This window comes from Peromyscus maniculatus, chromosome 1 (assembly GCF_049852395.1).
Source record: "Peromyscus maniculatus bairdii isolate BWxNUB_F1_BW_parent chromosome 1, HU_Pman_BW_mat_3.1, whole genome shotgun sequence".
Lineage (NCBI taxonomy): Eukaryota > Metazoa > Chordata > Mammalia > Rodentia > Cricetidae > Peromyscus > Peromyscus maniculatus.
The window spans coordinates 95,565,695-95,587,845 of NC_134852.1; the positions used below are offsets into that span (position 1 = coordinate 95,565,695).

The 22,151-nt window shown below is 47.8% G+C and overlaps 1 protein-coding gene across 8 annotated transcripts in view; it reads right to left on the bottom strand.

The window, feature by feature from the left end:
- Arnt2 (aryl hydrocarbon receptor nuclear translocator 2) overlaps positions 1 to 22,151 on the bottom strand; it is a 162,929-nt gene that overhangs the window by 23,872 nt on the left and 116,906 nt on the right. For all 8 annotated transcript variants that reach the window (XM_076546471.1, XM_076546468.1, XM_076546478.1 and 5 more), the window contains 4 exons: positions 16,709 to 16,785; positions 15,006 to 15,140; positions 13,059 to 13,133; positions 5,654 to 5,805 (listed from right to left, as the gene is read on the bottom strand). In XM_076546471.1, the coding sequence (XP_076402586.1) occupies positions 5,654 to 5,805; positions 13,059 to 13,133; positions 15,006 to 15,140; positions 16,709 to 16,785 (439 nt within the window). The remainder of the gene's footprint in view (positions 1 to 5,653; positions 5,806 to 13,058; positions 13,134 to 15,005; positions 15,141 to 16,708; positions 16,786 to 22,151) is intronic.

A 22,151-nucleotide genomic window follows, 5' to 3' on the forward strand; every position in this document is an offset into this window, starting at 1 on the left:
TAATGTAGGGAGATGCTTCAAGTTTTAAAGTAAGGAGACTGGATTGCTTTCAGAGAATAGTGAAGCCCATAACCCAGATGCCACAATTAAGGTAGAGTTTAAGGAAACTCAGTTCTAGATACCTCAGAGATAAGGCTCTGCTGGAGAACCTGCTGAGCAGCTGCTTTGGAATCAAACTCAGAAGTTCATTTAGTGAACTATGCCGAGGCAAAGAAAACCACGCCCAGTTCTGATGATTCAGAAACCCCCAGATTCCTGCTCTGGTGGAGCTGGGTCTCCAGGGGAGGACAGATGAGAAGACTGAGCTTCTACAGGAGTGAAGGATTTGCCCTCTCATTGTGGTCCAAGAGCCCGGCAACAAAGGCAGGGATGGAATCAGGAGCATGTGATGTCCCACCAGGCAGTGGAACCTATACCTCCCACATCAGCAAAGCAGAGCACCACGAATAAGTCTCAAAACAAATAGAGATTTCAAAAAAAATGTAAAAAGAGGGTTAGGATGTAACAGGGTTGGTAGAGTGCTTCCCTAGCATGCATGAAACTGTGGGTTTAATTCCCTGTACCACATAAAAGCAGTCATGGTGACCCATGCCTGTAATCCCAGCACTAGGGATATGAGGGTAGGAGAATCAATAGTTCAAGGTTATATTCAAGGCCAGCCCAGGCAACATGAGACCCTTTGTTATTTTTTTAAAAGAATAAATATAATCATAACTATAAAAGAAGCATCACTGTCCTTCCTTGTTCTTACTCCATTATCTGCTTTGTTTCCTGTTCCCTGCATCTTGGGGAAGCATGACGGCTCATTGGCAGGCTGCTCATATCTGAACGGAAGACAGATCACCAGTACTTGGCCAACACTTTGCATCTTTACAATAAAGGACTGTCAATTATCAGATAAAGGAGATGAGGCTCAGCAAGTTAAGTGGTGTTCCCAGATAGAATGTGGCACAGAAGGGATTCAAATTCAGTTCTGCAGGGATGTGGACCTTGGACTTTCCCCTCTGTCCAGCCCAGAATAAACAACCTCCACGTCCCAGGGCTCCGGGGGGACTCTGGACACCTGGCATTGACTTGATCAGGGCAGGAAATGGTATGACTCTGTATCCGTTCAGAGAAATTGCCCCTTGGCCTTGTGGGTTGGCTCAACAGCAGCCTGATGAAGGTGACCATCACCTGAGAGGTCACCAAGGCCGCCACCTGGGCAGAGGTGGAAGTATGCTAGGGTCCCAAGCAGCACCTGCAGCTCTTGGTCTCAGGTTCTCCTCTGAGGGGATGGAGAGGCAGGGACCAAGACACTCTCTGGGTTTGGAGCCTGTGACTGGAAAAATCTCAGCGCTCATTGACTGTAAGTTGTTGCCTGGTTTGCAGAAAGACAGACCAGGATGGTGCCTTTGCTTCTAGAACTTACCCAAGGCTGCCTCCTGGGCATGCTCCTTAGGCTGTGGGGCTACTCTAAATTCTGCAGAGATCACATACAATCTTCTACACATTTTCCATTCCTTCTCCACAATTTCCACCTGCTACCAAGCAGTCAACCACTACTATCACTGAGTATGCGTGAGCATGGACCAGCTGGACTTTGGGCACGGTGGGACTTTAAGAACCTGTGTCTGTACTCACACAGGTATGCACATTCATGCACACATAATGCAGCCCCCACATGGACACATACATCTGCATCCATGCATATAACACACAAGGGTGCACACGTGTACATGTGCAATGTACACACACACCAGGAACTTTGTGCCATGAAAACCGGAGACAGCCTCAGACTAGTGCTATTTTAATAACAGAGGCTTGGCCCAGGGAGAATTGCATGTCAGCACCCTGAAGAGAGGTAGGAAATGAAAGTCTACAGGCCAGGCTGAGCAAATGTGAAAAGACGGTCATGAATGGCACCCAGTCAGCCCACGACTGGTCTCTCAGAGTATCAATTCCCTACCACCAAGAGCTGGCACAGCTCGGAGATGTGCACCCGGTGTGTTGCACCAGCCTGTTTTTCTGGGCTCCCATCTGTGTGGAGGGAACAGGAAGCAGTCAGAGGTGACAAAGAGCCTTTTTCAGCAGCTTAGCACAAATGCTAAATACCCAATGCTTGCTTAACGTCCTCAGGAAGTTGCTTTTGGATGCTCTCAGCTGACGGGGACTGAGCAAGCAACTCCCCTCTCCGCCCACCAAGCAGGGGGCATTGGAGGATCTTTCCTAACTAGCCGGCGGCCTACTGCTGGCACAGCTGACCTCTCAAATTCAAGAAAAGGTCGTCTGTGCACACGCGCGGCCAGCACTGCCCTCTACCGTCCACTGTGAGCTTTTCAGCCTGGCCACCGAACACCTGGCTCAGACACTGCAGCTGCCGCCGCAGCTGTTGCAGGTACCTCAGGGGCTTTCTGATCTGCACAACTTCCAGGAACGGCTGAGAATGAATGGCCTGGGGCAGCAGGATGGCCCACCCCTAACAAAATGCCTTTCTGCCTTTTCAACACTGCCTGGCTTTCAGAAAGAAGGCCATCCCATTTAGCTGGAGCTGGCTTTGCTTCCAGGTTCTCATGTCAGGGCTGCCTCCTGGGGTTGTTTCCCCAGGCCCTGGGGGACTGGTTTATCCTCTTCTTCCTCTGTATCTTTCCACTGTCTCCTGTCCGCCCCTACCCACGTTCTCACAGTTCTGAAGCCCAAGCCTTAGGCTTCCTGAGACCCGGTTCCCCCTTAAGAACAAGAACGGTAACACATGCATCTTGACTGGCACAGGCCGTGTCCGGTCATGGGGATCAGGGAGTACCAGCTTCATTAGTTGTGACCACACATGTGACTCTGACAGCAGAAAGTTAACAAAGACCAGAAGAGAATGATGAAAAACTTAAAGGTGCCAAACCTCCCCCAACAAGGAATGTCAAGTCTGCTCTTCTTATCCAAATCTAGAAAGCTCCTGGGTGCCCAGCCAAGACTCAGGGCTGTTACTGTAGATGGAGTGACTGACGTGACGGAGAACCAGCTTCACCAACAGGAAGGATTTAGGGTTGACAGTGTGGCACAGATGACGCCCTCAATGCCCAGAAAACAGCCTCACCCACAGGGAGCAGGCAGCCTCAGGGCCCCTGCTGTGTATAGACCTGTGTGCACAACCACGTGTTGTGAAGGAACAGAGAGGGATGCGGGGCAGAGAAGGAGGCAGAATCCAGAGAGGAGGTGGCCTTCCCTAACAACCAACCAACCTGTTGGCATCCACAGGGCTAAGATTCTAGACTAGTGTCCAGGACTCTGAGTAGTCACTGCGTTTGTCTGTTCCCATGACTTCTTGGCTAGGCAGCCTGAATTGGCAGGTGTGAAGCCATATTGGGAGTGACAAGCTAAGGGCAGAGACCTGGCTTGCACAGGTGCTAAGCATGTCAGTGCTGGCACTGTCCTTCTTATCTCTCTCCTTGGCAAGGACCTGGCACCCCCAGTTTGTGAGCACCCGAGAAACCCGCTCATAGGCCTCTAGACCTCGAACACAAGCAGCAGTAAGGGCTTCCCTGGCCCCATGCATTTGGCTCTGCTCCCATTTCTCAACCTTCCTTATTTTCATCAGATCCAGGATCAGCTATGGGTGTGGCACTCAGGGATGCCTCCCAGGTCCCTGGGGAAGGAGCACCCCTTATCCACGTTGTGGCATTGATGGGGGGAAATGGAACCCCCTCAATTTGACCCAAAACCCGAGACAGAAAATGGAGATAAGATCATCTTTGTGCCCATCTGGGTCGGTGGCTTCTCCGATTTCTCCTGTTCCATTTGCAGGTTTGACCAGCAGATGGGGTAGAAGAAGAATCCAGCTGTACCAAGTATACAAAGGGAGAAGATATCTAGAGTGAGAGCTGGTCCAGCAGACAGTTGAGGGAAAAGTACCTGGGAGCAAGAGTTATGTGCTTCAGAAGGGGTGCCGGCGGCTGCTGGGCTTGTATGAGATCCAGGCGGCAAGGGCCTGGGACACACTGAGGGGCAGCAGTGGCTCAGCGAGGCCTGGTGGGAACGAATGATGGAGGGGCAGGGCAGGTCCCTAGAAGGATCGCCTGGTGTCAGGAGATGGCGACAAGAAGGTCATGGGTTCAGGACCAGCCCCGACTGTACCTGGGAAATGGAGATTGGGGGGGCCCAGTGACCATGAGTGGCAGACACAAGGGCAACATGGCAGCCTCATTCCACATTCTTTGTTACCCTAGACATGGCTTCCATGTGCTGTAACTCACTGGGATACCTTTGTGTCCACATGTTTACATGTGTTAGTTCCTTGCTGGGTACAGATGTCTCCTAGGTCACACCAGGGTTACACTTGATGAACTTAGAGTAAGTGTGTGGTACCACAAACCACAAAAGCACCTGGGCCCCTAACTCATGGCCTCAACACACATAGAATGACGGCTGTTTTCTCTCATGGATGTGGAGCTAAGTGGAGCTGCCGCTCACCGCCACGGCTTAGCATCCCGTGAGCTTCGTCTAGCACAGGGAGGGAGCAGATTCAAGTCCAAAGTGTGGTTTCCATTAAATGTCCATCACTTCCACAACAGTAAAGTCAAACTGCAGAAAATGGAGAGGCAGGTAGACTTCTGAGACTTCCAGGCCAGCTTTGTCTATATAGTGAGTTCTAGGTTAGCCAGGGCTACAAAGACCCTGCCTCAAAAGAAAAAAAAACAAATCTTAAAATAGTGTAAAAGGAAGCATCTGAAATCAGCCTTCATCTGTATTTCCTCCACATTTGATGTGAAGACGCATGCTCGCTATAGCATATTGGAGGCGCTGTGTCCACAAGTCTGTCCCACAGACGTGAGCTGAACTCCAGAAAGGAGGGACCGTGGGTTGGGGGTGTGTGACATAGTCAGTAAAGCAGGACAAGCTGTGTTGGAGCCCCAGCATGCATGTAAATCATCCAGGCTCAGCCGTGCTCATGTGATCCCAGCACTGGGGAGCAGAGTCAGAGCCTGGCCAAACCTGTGAGCTCCACGCCCAGTGGAAGACTCCATCTCAAAAGGTAAGGTGGAGCAACTGAGGAAGACTTCAGATGTCAACCTCTGGCTTCCACATGCAGGCACATGCCCATACACACACAGGGAAGAGGGCCATGGCTCCAGGCCACAGAAGAGGAAGAGGACTTACTTGAGATCACAAAGCCAGGAAGCAGCAGGGCCAAGAGAGAACTCAGGTCTATCCACCAACTCCATGGATATGGAATGTGTGTAAAAGCAGGGGTCCTGGGCTGGGAGCAGGGAGGGGGTACTTCTGGGCTTAGGTGGTAGTTCGAGGTGCTACAACAGGCTGCCTGACCTTGGCCAGAGCTTCAAGAAGCCCAGTCTCCTTCTTCCACCCACTAGCTTCAGCAGGACCAGGACTGGCTAGCACAATAGGATGTGGAGGTGGGCACTGGCAGAGCTCTTCTCTGCCTGGCTTGTGTCAGAGGGAGAAGAACAGAATGGAGACTGCGGTACCCTGACCTGAACATGGAGGGGATGCATGCACCCCACAGTAACAGGAACCTAGAGTCTCCCCTTTTCGTCCTCCTTCACCCCGTAGGGTTTTGGGCTGCAGCCAGAGCCCATGGGAAGAAGGGAGCCTCAAGCAAAGCAGTTGAGGACGTGACTCATATGTGAATAATCAGCAGAAGAGAGGGCTGTGCACGTACTTGACATTGGTGTTGGTGCAGATGACGTACTCGATCTCATCGGAATAGGGGTTCTGGAAGGTGAAGCTGCTGGTACGGATCAACAGCCACTCCCGGTTCTTGGTGCGGAACCGATACATGACCGACAGCACTTGGCCCTTCAGCTTAACCACCTGCAAAAACATTTGGACAAGGAAGTCAGCAGGAGGAGGAAGAGGGAATGGCGAGGCAGTGTGGCTGGCTGCTGAGAAGGCCAGCAGGACCTCAGAACGGGGTGCTGCCACCAACAACAGTAAGGGGGGCCGTGAGAGTAAGAGTGACAGGCAGACGCTAAGCTCCCACCTCAATCTGCTTCTCTCCGAAACAGGGAGGGCACTGCCCTGGGGTCATTCTGTCACTGAGAGACCAGCAACAGTCAATGCTTCCAATTTAGTGGATACAAATCAGATGGCGAGCACACCGTAAGAGTTGTATTTCTGTCTTTCCCTCTTTGCCTTGGGCATCGCTGGGGCTGGGGGTTAGTACTGCTTGGCGTAACTGTCTCACCGAAGTGTGCAGCAACAATGCATCATGGACTTATTTCTTAGATGGATTTAATTCACCCAAGATTTTAACCTCTGTTTGACATTGTGGAATGGACCAAATAAACTCTCAGGAAGGAGGTGAAATAAAATGCATTATTTATGTGTATGTATTGATCTGGCGCTACTTTCATGTTGCAGCATGGTTTCCAACGTATTTTCACGGACACCCTGTAGTGCAGCCCAGAAAGGTTCTGGAAAGGTGCCTTCACTATTTACATATGGCAATAGCAGGATGCAAAGAAATTTATTACGTTCTCCAAGACCAGACAGCTCTGGTTGCAAAAGGGGACAGGAACTACGATCTTATATCCAAGTTACAAGCTTATCTCTCTGGGGACAGCTTGCTTTTTTCCCCCCTCTGTTCACTCACACAATACAAGGTATGCGAAGACATCCGCCCACTGGCAGCTGCAAGCATCCAGGTGTTGGTCTCACAGAAAAGAAAGAAGTGGGAGATAGAGAAGCTATAGAAATGACTATCAGACTTTGCCTGGATGTGATTGTCCCCAGGGACAAGATAAAGCAAGCAGAAGTCCTTTCTGTAGGCGTGCACAGCCTCAGGTCCCGGGAATGTAAGTCTTCAGTCTTCATGAGTGTGATCACAGATGGATTGTTGACAAGAGCAGGGTCAGATTCTAGAGCCAGGTAAGGTCAGACTCCTCCTCATTTCACTGCGTTGGCATCCTGCTTCCCATTGGGAGTTTGCAGTCTCTATCATACTGTACACAGCCTGGGGACATGGTGAGCAGAGGCTCATACAGCCCAGCCCAGTGCCTGGCACAGAGTAACGCTTATAGCACACCTCACAAGCTGGCTTCATGGCCCTGGTCATCTCAGACTGGAGCAGAAGCAGCTAAGTGACTTCTCCCACACTGTCCCCGGAGAAAACCACGCACAGTCACACACACTGCAGAGTATCAGACAAGACCCTCTTAGGGAATATACGAGTGATCACAAAACCAGACAGAAAGCTGGAAGAAGCAGAGGTCTTCTTTGTCACCACCCAGAAGGAGGCTGACTGCGGGTGAGGTAAATCTGGCCCACTCAGAGGATGCTGCCTCATAGACAAGTTGGCCCCTGTCTCAGTCACTGTTCCACTGCTGTGAAGAGACTTGGTAAGGCACATGTAAGGAACTTGCTTATAGTTTCAGAGGCTTAATGCATTATCATCATGGCAGAGAGCATGGCAGCAGACAGACATGGTGCTGGAGAAGTACCTGAGAGTTACATCCTGATCAGCAAGCAGAGGGGGGTGGGGTGGGGAGGAAGGGAGGGAGGGAGGGAGGAAGGGAGGGAAGGAGGAAGGGAGGGAGAGAGAGAGATAGAGATAGATTGTGGCTTTTGAAACCTCAAGGCTCACCCGCAATGTGGTGGCTTGAAAGAAAATGGCCCCCAAAGGGAGTGGCATTAATGGGAGGTGTGGCCTTGTTGGAGTAGGTGTGGTCTCATTGGAGTAGATGTGTCTTTGTTGGAGGAAGTGTGTCACTATGGGGGTAGGCTTTGGGGGTCTCCCACACTCAAGCTATACCCAGTAAAACAGATCACTTCCTGTTGCCTGTAAGTTTAGATGTAGGACCCTCAGCTACTTCTCCAGCACCATGTCTGCCTGCATGCCACCATGTTGCCCCAAGATGATAGTGGACTAAGTTTCTGAAAACGTAAGCCACCCCAATTAAATGTTTTTCCTTTACAAGAATTGCCATGGTCATGATGTCTCTTCACAGCAATAGAAAACCCTAACCAAGATACCCAGTGACACACTTCTAATAAGGTCACACCTCCTAATCCTTCTCAAATAGTACCACTCCCTGATCACTAAGCATTCACATATATGGGTCTATGGGAGGCATTCTTATTTAAACCACCACTGCCTCCTAACAGAGATGTGCCTCTTCCCTCACAGGAGCCAGAAGTCAAAGCCACGTCCTCTTAGGTCAGCAGCCTGAGTGCTCCCTTGGTACCTACAGCATATACAGACCTCTGTCTGTCCTCTGTCCTGAGTGTGTGGAGGGTGTGTGCTTTCTGTTTCTTCCAACAGAAGGACCTGAGGGGGCATGAGAATTTTTCATCGTGTCTCACAGACCAGCAGCAGACCTTGCCTGTGTACAAAGCTGGGCTATGGGTCTGAGGGCAGAGAAAAGAGGAAGGGGGCTGCCAGTCCTTCCCCTTCAGCCATGCGTCCTCACAGCAGTATAATGTATATTGAGGACATGAGCTTCAGAGCTGACAGACACCTGCTGAGGCTTTGTAACCACAGCCAGGGAAAAAGCATGGTCTGAATCCTTGGTTTACTGACCTTAATACCCTGTATTGAGTCCCCATTGCCATGGTGAATGTCCTGTTCCCAAGTTCCTGTCACCCAGCAGGGGCTGGAGAGATGTGTAGACAACTATAACCACAGAATCTGCTACAAAACCACGATCAAATGTCAGGGGCTCACCAGGAGGGCTAGGAGTTGTGACCTTCTGTTGAGGTCCTGACTTGAATGAAGGGTTCCAGAAGGGAAATGAAGTCTGTGAAAGAGTTGGAGGGTAGGCATGATGCTGGCAAATGAGATTGTTGGCTCTCCTTGCAGAAAGCACAGCATGACAATCACATATAGGCAAGGAAGCTGAGAAGTGATGGGGACTGAACTATGTATGTAAGCAGGGCTGCATGCATCCAGAGAGATGCATCCTACTGTGCTTCACTCAAGTGTGGGGCTGGTAATACAAGAGACCGCAAAGATAATAAGATCTAGCTTAGTTTGGCTCTTCATGAAAACGGCTTTCATGGGAATCATCATCGTCGTCGTCGTCGTCGTCGTCGTCGTCGTCGTCGTCGTCGTCATCATCATCATCGCTATGTATTATCATTATGTATCACCATTACAATCATTCCCATCACTTTAATCATCATCATCACTACTGACTAGTAAATGTTCTGTTGCTGCAAAGAGAGACCCTGACCACGGCAGCTCTGACAGAGGAAAACATTTAATCGGGGCTAGCTTGCAGTTCAGAGGTTTAGTCCATGATCATCTTTGCATGAAGCATGGTGGCAAGTAAGCAGACATGGTGCTAGAGAGTAGCTGAGGGTTCTACCTTTGGATCAGCAGGCAGGAGAGAGAGAGAGAGAGAGACACTGGGCCTGGCTTGAGCATTTGAAACCCCAAAGGCCACCCCCAGTGACATACTTCTTCCAATAGGCCACGCCTCCTCCAACAAGGCCACACCTCCTAATCCATGTCAAGTAGCACCACTCCCTAATGACTATATGAGCCTATGGGGGCCATTCTTATTCAAAATACCACAATTACTACCACCATTATCACCCTCACTACCATCATCACTATTACAGTCCTCACCCTTACAATCATTACTATTATCACCTCACAATCAGTTGTCAATATCATCACACTAATTACCATCACCATCATCATTAGCATCATAATCATTACTGTCACCATTACAACCACTGATATCACCATCACCACCACCACCACAATCACTACTATCACCATTATCATCACCACAGTTATTGCCATCACCATCATTATCACAATCACCACCACATCACCATCGTAATCATTTATGATTATCACAGGCAAAGCCATGACTGGCCTGACCATCCACAGCATCATAGTCATCACCACTATTATCATTATCACCATCTCTACCATTACAATCGTCGCCATCAACATTATCACCATCACCTGCCATCCACCCTGCCCCGGGTCAGGACAGCAAGACCAGGGCCTCCAGAGCATCCACTCACATCTCACCTGGACTTCACTCTCTACTGTGTCACATTTGACTGTGTCAACCACAGATTCCACAAGAACCCAGCAGCTTTGAGAAGAAAAAGGAGTTGAACATCTCCTCTCACCCTGGTCGGCAGCTTCACTAACGTGTATCGAGACCAGCCATCTCGTCCGCTAGCGAAAGGGAAACCAAGGCTGCGGCATCAGAGGGGGAAGCCCTGGCTCAGGTCCAGGACACATGGGCAGTAACTGTACAACCATAAAGACATCCCAAGGCACACCCATACTTGGCCCGAGATTGTGTTCTTTGGGCACTAGCCACCAACAATGAAGGGGACCAGTGTTGATAAAGGGAAGTGGTTTGTTCTTGAGAGAGCTGAGTCAGCCCTTGAACTCTGGTTTTAAACAAAAGCACTGAACTGCCCAGACAGGAAGCCCGTCGAACACACACAAGTTCTGAGTCTAGTGTGGTGTCAGCGTACCTTCCCAGGGGCCGGGAAACTGTATCCGCTCCCAGAATTCCCTTTTCAGTCAGTTTGCCAAGAGGTCAAAGAGAAGAGAGAAAGTTAGAGCAGGCTCCCCCTCCACACCCATGCCTTCTGTTTAGACATGCTCCATCACAGTGGCAGTGGTGGTGGGTGACACTCAGAACTTTCTTAGTCCCGTTGTCTACCAGGAAAAACATGAGGACAGCATTTGTGGGATTCCATGGGAAAACACGTGAAGAAGGATCTGGATAGTTACCGGAAACAGGATGACAGGCCCATCACCATGAGAGAGTCACAGCCATATACACCCAGGAAGGTGAAACCAATGGAGCCCAGGCCTGGCTGTGCAAAGGCACCCTTACTGCCTCACACGCAGCTGTCACACGGCACAAAGCATCCTGGTAAAGTCTCACCGTTCCGATTTCACATTTTTCCCAACGCTGTAAGTTCTGAGCTGTTCAGGCAGCTTGGTTCAAATTTACCCTCCCGGAGATGATGCCCACAAGTACAGGCATGGGGGTCTGCCCACAGTAAAGCCAGGCTTCAGTGAAAGAGATCAAAAAAGAGGAAGTGGACAAAAGAAATGACACGTGGTAAAGGAGAAGCAAAGAGGAGGAGGATGTGACCTCTGTCTCAGTCACTGGTAAGGTCTCATGGGTGACATGGGTTGGAAGCCGTCAGTCAAATGGAGAGTAGAGGGTAGTATTCCAGCCAGGGAATGGCTCAGTCACGGCCAAAAGATGGGGAAAAGAATGTTCAAGGAAGTAAGAGAAGCCAGTGAGACTGAAGAATCATGTCCAAAGGAGCATGGAATCGGACCAGGCTGAAGCTACGGGAAGAAATACATATTTAACTCTAGATACATGGACCATGGTTAGCAAGTTTTAATGAAAAATGTGACTAAACCCAGTTTGTGTTTTTACAAAGGCTTGGAGTGAAATGACCACAGAGGGAGAGACACAGCGAGGGAACATCTGCAGCAGTCAGATAGGAGGGGCAGAGATGGCAGGAGAAAGCAGGGAGACATCATGTGTCTTGTAGAGGTGTTCCAGGAAGGCCTGTCATGTGGTCTGTGCCTAAGCGATGCTGAGCTTTGTACCGAGCAACTGGCTGGGAGTGGTGTGAGGGAGAGGCCCCTGGGAGAAGAGGCAGTGTGCTGGGTTTGGAGATCCTGGGCCCTCAGATGGAGAGGTGAAGAGCTGCCTGGGAGGAGACAGGCATGAAGCCAGAGGACAGGTGGGCTGGGGCCACCCAGGGCTTGAGGTTACGAGGAAGTAGTACTATGGTTGATGTCAGAGCCTGTCTTCACAGCTGCAGAAGAGTGTGAAGAAGTCAGCCAAACCGGGCTAGGGGATGGAAAGGAAACCAGAAGTGGGAAGGAGTGTGACGTCGGCATCTCGTCATCGTCGGAAAAACAGAGCTGAGATCAAGGAGGAAGGCGGCCGGCCCCGGAGTGCCACCCATGTAGGTGTGAAGCTGGAGGCCCAGGTCTCTGCAGATGGAGAGGCCTTCTCCTGGCTGGGCTTGAGATACTTGCAAAGCAAAATGCTAAAGTAAGCCCATACTCCAGATGGATGGCAGCAGATTCCTCCCTCTTGAAAAGTGACTCAAAGGTCTCCTTTCTTACGTCCATTTTCTCCTTTTCCTGGAGTATGTCAGAGTCTGCTGGAGCGAGTTCTCCCCTCCTCCCAGGCCAGCTCAGGAGCCAACAGACCTCATTCTGAATTAGCTCTAACTTGTGAAGTGTGACACTCTGGCCCTCTGCTTCAGTGAGCCTCTCCTAACTCCAGTCACCACCCCAGGACCAAGCAGTCCTGCCTCCTGGGACTCACGCTATGGGTGCCTGTTAGAGAGTGTATGCTCAGTAAGCAGAAATGATGCACAGAGTGCCATTATTATGGTGGCCATTCTGCCAGGCTGCCTCTCCCCACCATCCCCATCTGAATGATTCTCTCCTTAAGTTGCCTTCCACATCAGATTCCCACAGGTCCTGCACAGCTTTGGGAACCCATCGCTCATTTTAAAGCTCTCCTGACTTATTTTTATTTTCATTTTCCTGTGTACCTGGGCTTCCCAAATGGCCCTTCAAAGCTCTGTTCTGCTTACACACTCAAAGGAATTGCCACTCACCTTTATGTGACCTGGGAGAGAACTGAGGCCCTATAGAGGCTCAGACCCGGCCTGGCTGGTCTCACTGCCTGCCACTTCCTCCCTGTCAGCCTGAGGAGCTGCTGAGGATCCTCCTGGCAGGCCACACCAGCGTGCCTGGCATGGCCCCCTCCCTCTGGCAGGTTCTCTCATTTCTTCTGTACTGTCCTTTTACGACTCATGTCAGCTGATCCCGCCGTTGGAAGCTGGCTCTCCTCCCAAGTTACCCTGACTAGCCTTGGTGCGTGGGGAGACTCTTCAGAGTCTGTCCTCGTTTCCTAACACATAGCCATGACTTCTTTGTGTATCTTACTCCGGTGCTTGAACTCTTGCCCAGAATGGCTGTCTGACATTGTCGTAGGGCACTCCCAGCCTGGGAGTTCACAGTAGGCCTCCATCCCTCTTGCCATCCCCTACCCCCAGGTACCTCACTAGGCACCAGCGGCAGCAGCCAGGGGCAATACCTGCTGGAAGCTCTCCCGTAGGTGGCTCTGATCCTCAGGGTGGCAGAATTCCAGAATATCCTTTCCCAGTAGGTCCTAAGGGGGACAGATAGCGTTAATAACACCAAAGACCACTCTCCATCTCTTACTCCCAACTCTGGAGACAAAGGTGTTGCTTACATCGCCCTGAGCCCACCTCCTCTTGCCTGCCCACCATAGTCTTAAACATAAGACGGCCCCCCTCGTCCTGTCTGCTGAGAAGTTGGCTTCCTCACATCCATTCTGAATCCCCTGGCTCAGTCCTCACTGATGTCTCATTTTGCTTGGGTGCTAGATCAGCAGCTTTACAACACAACTTTAGTTCTGTTTGCCTTGGAGAGGCAAACTGCAATCAACATATTTTTTAAAAACATCCAAAGTAAGCTCAAGGACAGACATGCTGCTTACAAAAACTAAAACTGTTTAAGTATGGAAACCAGTGGCCGAATGGGATGGGACTACAATAACTGGGCTTGCCTCAAGCCTGCTCATTATTGACCTTCACTAGTCTATGTGTTATTTGAAAGATCCAGCCTTCATCTGTAACTCGGGTGTTTTACAGTGAATGAGAGCAGAATATAAAAAACCCATCAAAGGGCAATTTCAAGCATGTGCTGGGAAGTGTCTTAAACAGCGTAAGATGTGACCTAACTCAATGATGAGAACCTGCATCAGCACATGATACTTGAAGTGAGCTGACTCAGCAGCCAGGGGCAGTTCCTATGCCCCAGGAGCACACAGACACTCAGGGGAAGCTGCTGCGGAATGCACGGGTCTGTCCAGAAATGCACTGCTGTCAGGAGTCATCGGCGTTTACCTTATTCTATCTGAGAGGTCACAGTTTGCACGAATCTAGCTTCAGAATTATAGAAAGTCTCTCATGTTTCTGGTTGGGACTGTTCCTAGTTCTAAAATCTACACACAGGCCTGCTTCCAGCATGGATAAAAAGTTAAGTAAATTAAAAAAAAAATACACATGCAATTAAAATAACTCATGTTACCACATCCCAAAGCTTCCCAAAGTCTGTTCCTTAGAACAAAGAGCCCCTTCTTTTTTTAAATGATTTTCTTATTTTAAAAATCTCTATAGAAAAGGTAAAGGATATATAATAAACACTTGCATATCCATTACATTGATTCAATTGTCGACATGTTACCAATATTTCCTTTCTTTCTTCTTCATAGATGTCCACACACAAATGCAGATGGGAATTGTGTGTGTGTGTGTGTGTGTGTGTGTGTGTGTGTGTGTGTGTGTGTGTGTGTTAACTAGATCACTTGACAATAACTTGTAGATCCTATAACACTGTTCCACAAAGGCCTTTTAGCATTAATATAATAAATGCCAGCATACTACAAAACCAAAACATGATCATGCCTAAGAAATCAACTCATTTGGTAACATCTCCATACTCCCCCACTTGTCCCTTAAGTGTCCCCTCTAGGTAGAGATCCTTAGGTTTGGGACACAGCTCAATACATGTGGTTGTGGTTTCTTGGCTTTACCTGAGTGGCTCATGCCACCGACTTTTCAGGAAGGATCTGGAGTAAAGACCAGAAATATGCCCCAAGTAGAAAGGTTTCCCCAAAGGATTAAGTAACATCCTTTAGGCATCTTGACAGATGTGAGACACAGATAAGCTTTGTAATTTAAAATAAACCAATCTCAACTCCCCCTCCTTTGTGAAAATTCAGCGAGAGCTATAGAAAGGTTAGGACAAAAGACAAGGTGTCCACTTAGAGTGATGCTGTATTATGATGAACAGTTTCACTTGGGAAGGGTGTCAGTCTAGACAAACAGGGAATCTAGACTCCTACATGATTTCTCCAAGATGTCATTGTGCTGAACCTTGAACAAGTAAGATAAACACATTTTGAGTGAAGTTAAATCTTCTACCAGCTTTTGGGAGCTCAGGGCTAGCCACTGACCTGGGGCTGGTAGCCAATCACACTGATGCATCTTGGGTCCACAAATGTGATGATTCCATCAGAGTTATGCCGGGACAGGAACTCCGTGGGCACTGACATGCCACTCATGTCCATGCACACAGGAGAGCTGGTCACCTGGAACGGAGGGTTAATAAAGATGCAGATGAGAACCTGGTAAGAATTCACATAGCTTGAAGTTCACACATCCTTCTGTGTCACTGGAAAGATGAGTGTGTGTGTGTGTGTGTGTGTGTGTGTGTGTGTGTGTGTGTGTGTGTGTGTTTGTGTTTAATTAATGCTCGGCCACTTCCTTCACATTTCTGAGCATTTGTTTCCTTGTTAGTCAGTGGGAATAATGAATAATTACAACAATTTATAACTGTGATGCCAAAAGAGATACTGCCTGCTTTGCTGGCAAATGGCTGGTGCTCAGTACATGCTGCTACTTTCTCCGTCTCCCATCTTCCTCTCTATAACTGGTACAGAGACTCAAAAAGTATGTATTTCTGGACCCAACTATTCTTATTTTACACCCCAGTGAAGACCCAATGTTTGTTTTATTTGAATGAATTGCTTATTCATTTGTTGAAAATGGTCAGACTTAGGAGACCAAGGATGTGAAACATGAGCATTCTGTATTATATCAACTATGCCTCCCTTCATCCGTTTGGAAAACACCCTAAATGTCAACAGAAGAATGAATAAAGCAGTTGACTGAGTAGCTACTGTATATCAGACATCAAGTAAATTTAAAAATGTACAGTTTTATTTATTTACTTAATGTGTATGAGTGTTTTGCCTGCATGTATGTCTGGGTACCACCTGTGTGCTTGGTGCCTGAGGAAACCAGAAGAGGGCATCAATTCCTCCTGGGGTTAGAGCTGCAGACAGTTGTGAGCTGTCATGTGGCTGCTAGGAACTGAACCTTGGTCCTCTGGAAGAACAGTCAATTCTCTTAACACTGAGCCATCTCTCCAGCTCCAAGTAAACTAACTTTTGACAGGGTAGGGTCCCTGCCCCAGAGGACTTTGTCAGGCACAAGCATACCCTCAGCTAACCCCAGAAAACAGTGTGCAGATGAAGTTGAGGTGAGAACTCTGGAGTGATGAGAGAACACAGTGCAAAGCAACATCCAGTGTTAACTAAGGACATTGGCATTTAGTTAGGTCTCAAGGGACGAGACAGTAGGAAGCACACAGAAGGAATTTTGAAAGCAGAATGGCAACTAAGAAACACAAGGTAGAAGCAACAGCTTGAAAATACCCACAGAGGTGGGGAACCATGTGGTGGCATCATGAGATGGGAATAATGTGGTTTGGTAAGAGGATGTGGTGAGATGGGAAGAAGGGAAGGAGAGGAAGCCGGAATGATGAGTTTGGACTTTGTCCCACAAAGCCCATGGGAGACTTTAAAGGTGGTTAGCAAGGATGTGACTTCAGGAAGAACTCATCTCTGCAGTAATATGTAGGTGAGAGAGAGGTCTTTTGACCCTCAGTACAGCAAGGCCTCTGTGGTGTATCCCTCATGGTACCCCCTTTTTTAACCTTCAGGATTAGCCTTATCCTTGACCCAGAGTGAGACACATAACCCCACAAATACTGAGCACACAGGAGTTCCAAATAAAGAAGCGTCCAAACTCAGGCTCTTGTCCCGTACAGTCACGGGCACTCACCAAAGATGAAAAGGATAGGCTTTTTGCTTACCTGGAGCCTCCCGATTGCTACAAGGCAGTATTTGCTGCCTTGTCCTACATCAGCGTCTTCTTCGGGAATGGTCATTCCTGAAATGAGACATACCAGCGTCATCAACATGCCCAAAGTTACTGGCTAAGTGAGGAAAGCAGCCATGATTTCATTCATGCAACTGCAAATGCAGATCCAGTGCTGTCACTCAGAGCTGGGAAGTTAGCCAGCGCTCAGCAGCCCCACAATATTTCCTGCTCCTCCCTGCCTGACAGTGTCTGACGATTCCAGGATACATCACCATCTGCATCTGTGGATGACACAGAGGCAGCGAAGGAGGGTAGATGCAAGTCATTCATCTCTACATATGCACAATTTCCCTGCAACCATTAGAGTGAAGCACCAACAGGAAGACTAACCAGGTCTTGTTGATCATCCAAACAGTTCACTTTCCTGTTGACAAGGAATCAAAGACCATCAGAGGTGGTGCACATTTGTTGGTTGCTTTTTGTTGGTGGTGGTTTTGTTCGTTTGTTAGAAGCCAGGTCTCACCAGGTAGCCTTGGCGGTCCTGAAGCTTGCCATGTAAACCAGGCTGGCCTCAAATTTACAGAGATCTTTCTTGAATGTGGAGATTAAAACTGTACGCCCCCACACCTGTTGGTGCACACCAGCAATCCCAGCACTGAAGAGGTAGAGCTGAGCAGATCCCCTGGGGCTTGCCAATGAGCCAGCTTAGGTTACATGGCGAGTTCCAGACCACTGAGATACTCTCACAAACAAACATACAAACAAGGTGAATGACACCCAAGGGACAACACCTGAGGTTGCCCTTTGGCCCCCACATACATGTGCTTACATGCCTGTACACGAACATGTACCTGAATATACATGAACATACATGTATACAGATACCCAAAGTACATCTCAGAAACCCTCCAGATTTGTTTACAGAGCTAGCTCTTCCCCAGTTCCTTTTTAGAACAACAAAGCACTTAGCTGTGCTTATGTGCCAGGTTTATCCAACCATCTCTCATGTGAACGGTGAGGTGTTTTCGGTGCTGTGCAGTTAGATGCAACGAGCATTCTAGTACGTGTTATTTTTTAATCACCGGAGTTGTACCTGCAGGGTAGCAGTTCTCTAGAAATGGGATTGCTGGGTATAGATATACTTTCTGTTTTGATAAAACTCCCTCCAGATGGGCTGTACCAGTTTGCATTCCAGCCACTGATGTCTGAAAGTCTGTTTCTGTATGTTCTTGGCTAACAGAACGCGCTGTCAGGTTTTTGTCAGTTTGACAGGTGAGAATAGATGTCTTAATTTGCATTTCAGTAATTATAGTTATGTTTGAATATCACTTTATGTTTAGAACTGCTTTTGCGTTTTGAGTTTTAATGAATTATCTGTTCAGGTTCTTCCTCATTGTTCTGTTGGGATTCTGGCTACCTGTTTCCCACTTGTTGTTCTCGAGACAGGTTTTCTACATCCCAGGATGGCTTTGAACTTTGTTTGTACCTTGAACTCCTTACCCTTCTGTCTTCATCTCCCAGGTGATAGGATTATAGCTGTGCACTATCATGCAGGGTCTCACTTTTAAAGAGTTGTCTCTGCAGAGAAGGATGTTATACATATGTTCTCCTACATGGTCCTTTGTCTTCTAACTTTGCTTACGATGATGAGTCTGAGCCACAGTTAGAAAGTGATTTCTCATGCAGAGATTAAAATGACTCCCCCTTGTTTCTCGCTGGTGCTTTCCTGGACTCGATTTTTACATTTAGATGTCTCAGATGCTCTATTACTCTTGTGTAGGGTATGAGATACATATCCGTGTTTTCTTCAAATAGGCGACTCCAGTTATCCCACTGATATGTGTTGAAAGTACAGTGATCTGAGATACCACTGTGATCCCGGAACAAGTCCCCACGTATGCTGGGGTCTAATTACGGACTTTCCTTCCTACTCCACCAGTCACCAATCCATCCCAGCCCCAGTGCCACACTTCCCGAACCTCAGCAGCACCCCTGTGTGTTCTAATGTCTTCTAGGGCTTCTGGTAGGGTTGTCTTGGCTACTCTTAAATGTGTTTTTTTCCACATGAAACTTAGTATCAACTTACCTAACTTCATAAAATAGTTGGATGACATTGCTAATAGGCCTGGTTAAATTTCTAATTTTCTTCTTTCAGGAGAAATGATGTCTTCAAAATATTGATTCACCCTCCCAAGGCACAGGGTAAGGTGTTTTGTTTTGTTTTGTTTTTTTAATCACATATTTTATCCTTTCTATGTTTTTCAGAATGGTTCAAAATGTTCCCCATATATGCTTGTACTTTTTATACTTGTTAAACTTATTCCCTCATCCATGTTGGGATGTCATCTGGTGTTGTCACTGTGACTGTCTTGTTTAGGCAACCATATTGTTAAGATTTCAAGGGTGTGTAAGAAAAACAAAGCAAATTTCCACTAGCTGAGACGATCATTGCACTTTCTCCCACTTTCTGAGAAGGGACTCCAACTTTGGAACAAGCTTACCACTACCCTTCTGGATATTGTGTAACTATAGAAAATAATATGTCTGAGATATTCCCAGCAGAGAAGAAGGAGTGAGGACACGGTCCTCAGTGAGGACTGTTGTGCATCATCCATGGCTAGGATAGGCATTTCCAAGCTCTACCCTTACCATGTGTGGGCTTAGTAAGTGAGTGTTCATTGGAAAAAAAAAGGATTTCACAAGTGCAACTCTGTCATAGATAAAAGATGCTATCTCACACTATCTCACAGCAGACATCGTAGTCCTTTGGTTCTTACGATCTTTCCACCCCCATTTCTCTGTAGTGTTCCCTGAGCCTTAGGTATGAGGGTTGTGTTGTAGATGTACCCATCAGAGATGGGAACCCGGCAGTCAATTGTTTTCTGCATGTTGACCATTTGTGGATTTCTGTGATGGTTCTTTGCCTGCTGGCAAAAAAGCGTCTTTGATTAGGGGTGAGAGATAAGTTTATCTACGGATCTAAAGACAGATATGCAGAATGAAGTTGAGAATTATACTGGTTCAGGAACATGGCGGCAGTAGGTTCTCCTCTAGGGTCCGTGACCTCATCAGTCACAGGTAGTTGGCAAGGTTTATAGTTTCAGCCATGCTTTCCCTCCTATGGAGTGGGCCTTATGTCCAATTAGGTGGTTGTCTATTACTCTCCAAATCTAAGTGTCACTATTGCACCCTTGGGTATATCTTCCTGTGCTGGTCATGGCTGTGGCTTTAGGACTTTGAATCACTTCTCAGAGGAGACTTTCAGGTCTGTTCCAGCTCTACTCTTCCAAGTCCTGTGACTTCAGCAATAGGGTCATACCTTCACAGCCTCGGAGGCAAACAAGGACAATAGCCTATTTATTTTAGGGAGTCCCTTGGATTCCCTTGACCAACAAACTCAGAGGGTTTCCCAGGCATTATTACCTCCAAGTTTCCACTATGTTCTGACCTCCATGCTGGTGATGCATGTGTTACTATTACAGTCATGTCCCTCTGGAAAGCCCAAAAGAAGACAGACAAACAGATGTAAAAACTGTTATAATGACAAGTGCAAAGGGAGCCAGTCCAGGCAAACCCAGTGGCTGGCAGAATAGGCCGGGGCTTCACAGGTTCATCAGTATCAGGCTATATACTTGAGACCAGTGGAGATTGGAGGGATGTCTCTTGTAGCTGCAGGTGGCACAGGGCTGAGGGAAAGGAGGGACAGTATAATACGGGGGAGGGGGTGTAGTTACAGTTTATCTTCCTAGCCAGCAGCTGAAGGCTCTGGGCACCCCTGTTGATAGAAGGCTTCTCCTGTTAGACTCAGCCTATATCCTCTGGGAATGGCAGCCTGGCAGTGCCAGCTAAGGAGAACACATCCTTGTTCTAAAAGTCGTTCAGTCTCAAGCCAACCCACCCTGCTTTCCCACTTTTTCATACCCAATACTGGCAGGCTCTACAGTTTACCTTTACAGGTCATACAAGATGAAATGATGGTTTGTGATTGGATCAGGTCAGCAGAAAGGTAATACATGCAAAGAGAAATGAAGAGTCAGCTGGCAGAGAATCTTTGTGGGGCCTCCAAAAAGAAACAAAGAAATCAACAGCCCAGCATTCCCCCACCCCAGATGTTGAAACTCTTTATCCTTGGAGAAGCCCGAGGACATCTTTGAGTTGCAAGGTCTGCGAGCCCCAAAGAAGAAAGGCCCAGGCACAGTTTGGTACTTAGGCAGACAAACCATGCTGTGGGCTGGAAAACAGGGTAAAGGAGCGTCAAAGGTAAAGTGGGGTGAGACGGCTGTGTTAGCAAGTGAGACGCTGTATTAGCAACACAGTAGCCACCAGGACACAAGTGTATCAAGATCTCCAAGGAGAAAACTGGAAAGGCATAAATCATCCTGGAAAAAAAGAGTGCATGCTATGAACAAGCAATTCAGAGTGAAATACCCACAACATTGTGTGCCCCCAAAGGACATGAAATTTCATACTAAAGAACATTTGGTTAAAAAATGTCACACCTCTTCCGAGTTCCAAATATCACACTGATAAAGCTTACAGGATGATGGAAACTTCTAGAGATGTTGTGAGGTGGGAAGGGGATACTCTGATCCTCCTCTGCAGGGTACTTTGGTGGTAGCTCTGTCAATTTAAATTACCATGTTTGTACTACTTCTGTAGCACGAATTGTTAGAAGGTCTTATTAATAAAAACAAACCTGGAGCCAGATATTGGGGTGAACGCTGGAAGATCAGAGAAGCAGAACAAGCCACAGCTACCTCACCTTGCCAGTTGCTCAGCTGATCCTTTTTCCTCAAACTGGAAGTCTCTGTGTCCTCATCTAAATGGGTCTCAGCTGAACTGTTGCTAAAAGCCTAAAAGCTTAACCAGATCCTAGTTCCTCATCCTCACGCCTTAAATACCTTTCTGTTTCCTGCCAACACTTCCTGGGATTAAAGGCTCTTGTTACCATGCCTAGCTGTTTCCAGTGTGGCTTTGAACTCACAGAGATCCAGATGGATCTCTACCTCTGGAATACTAGGATTAAAGGCATGTGTGCCACCATTTTCTGGCCTCTATATCTAGTGGCTGTTCTGTTTTCTGACCCAGATAAGTTTATTAGGGTGCACAGTATTTTGGGGAACACAGTATCACCACACTAACCTTCAGAAATGCTAGAATTCATAGACAGATAATCCCCTGCAGTATGTAGACTTCACAAGCCCCACCAGACTCCCAAACTGGAGATGAGAGTCACACTCCCCTCTGGAGAATGAATGACTAATTAAACGTCATTCAGCCATGTAAAAGAATGAAGCCATATAAACTACATTTTTTAAAAAAGGAGAAAAATACTAGAAGATAAGGCACTTGACTTTCAGCGAAAGGTCCAGGGCAGAAAGGGGTACTGTTATTGGTTAATTTAAACCTTTAAACACATTTATGATGGGCTTATG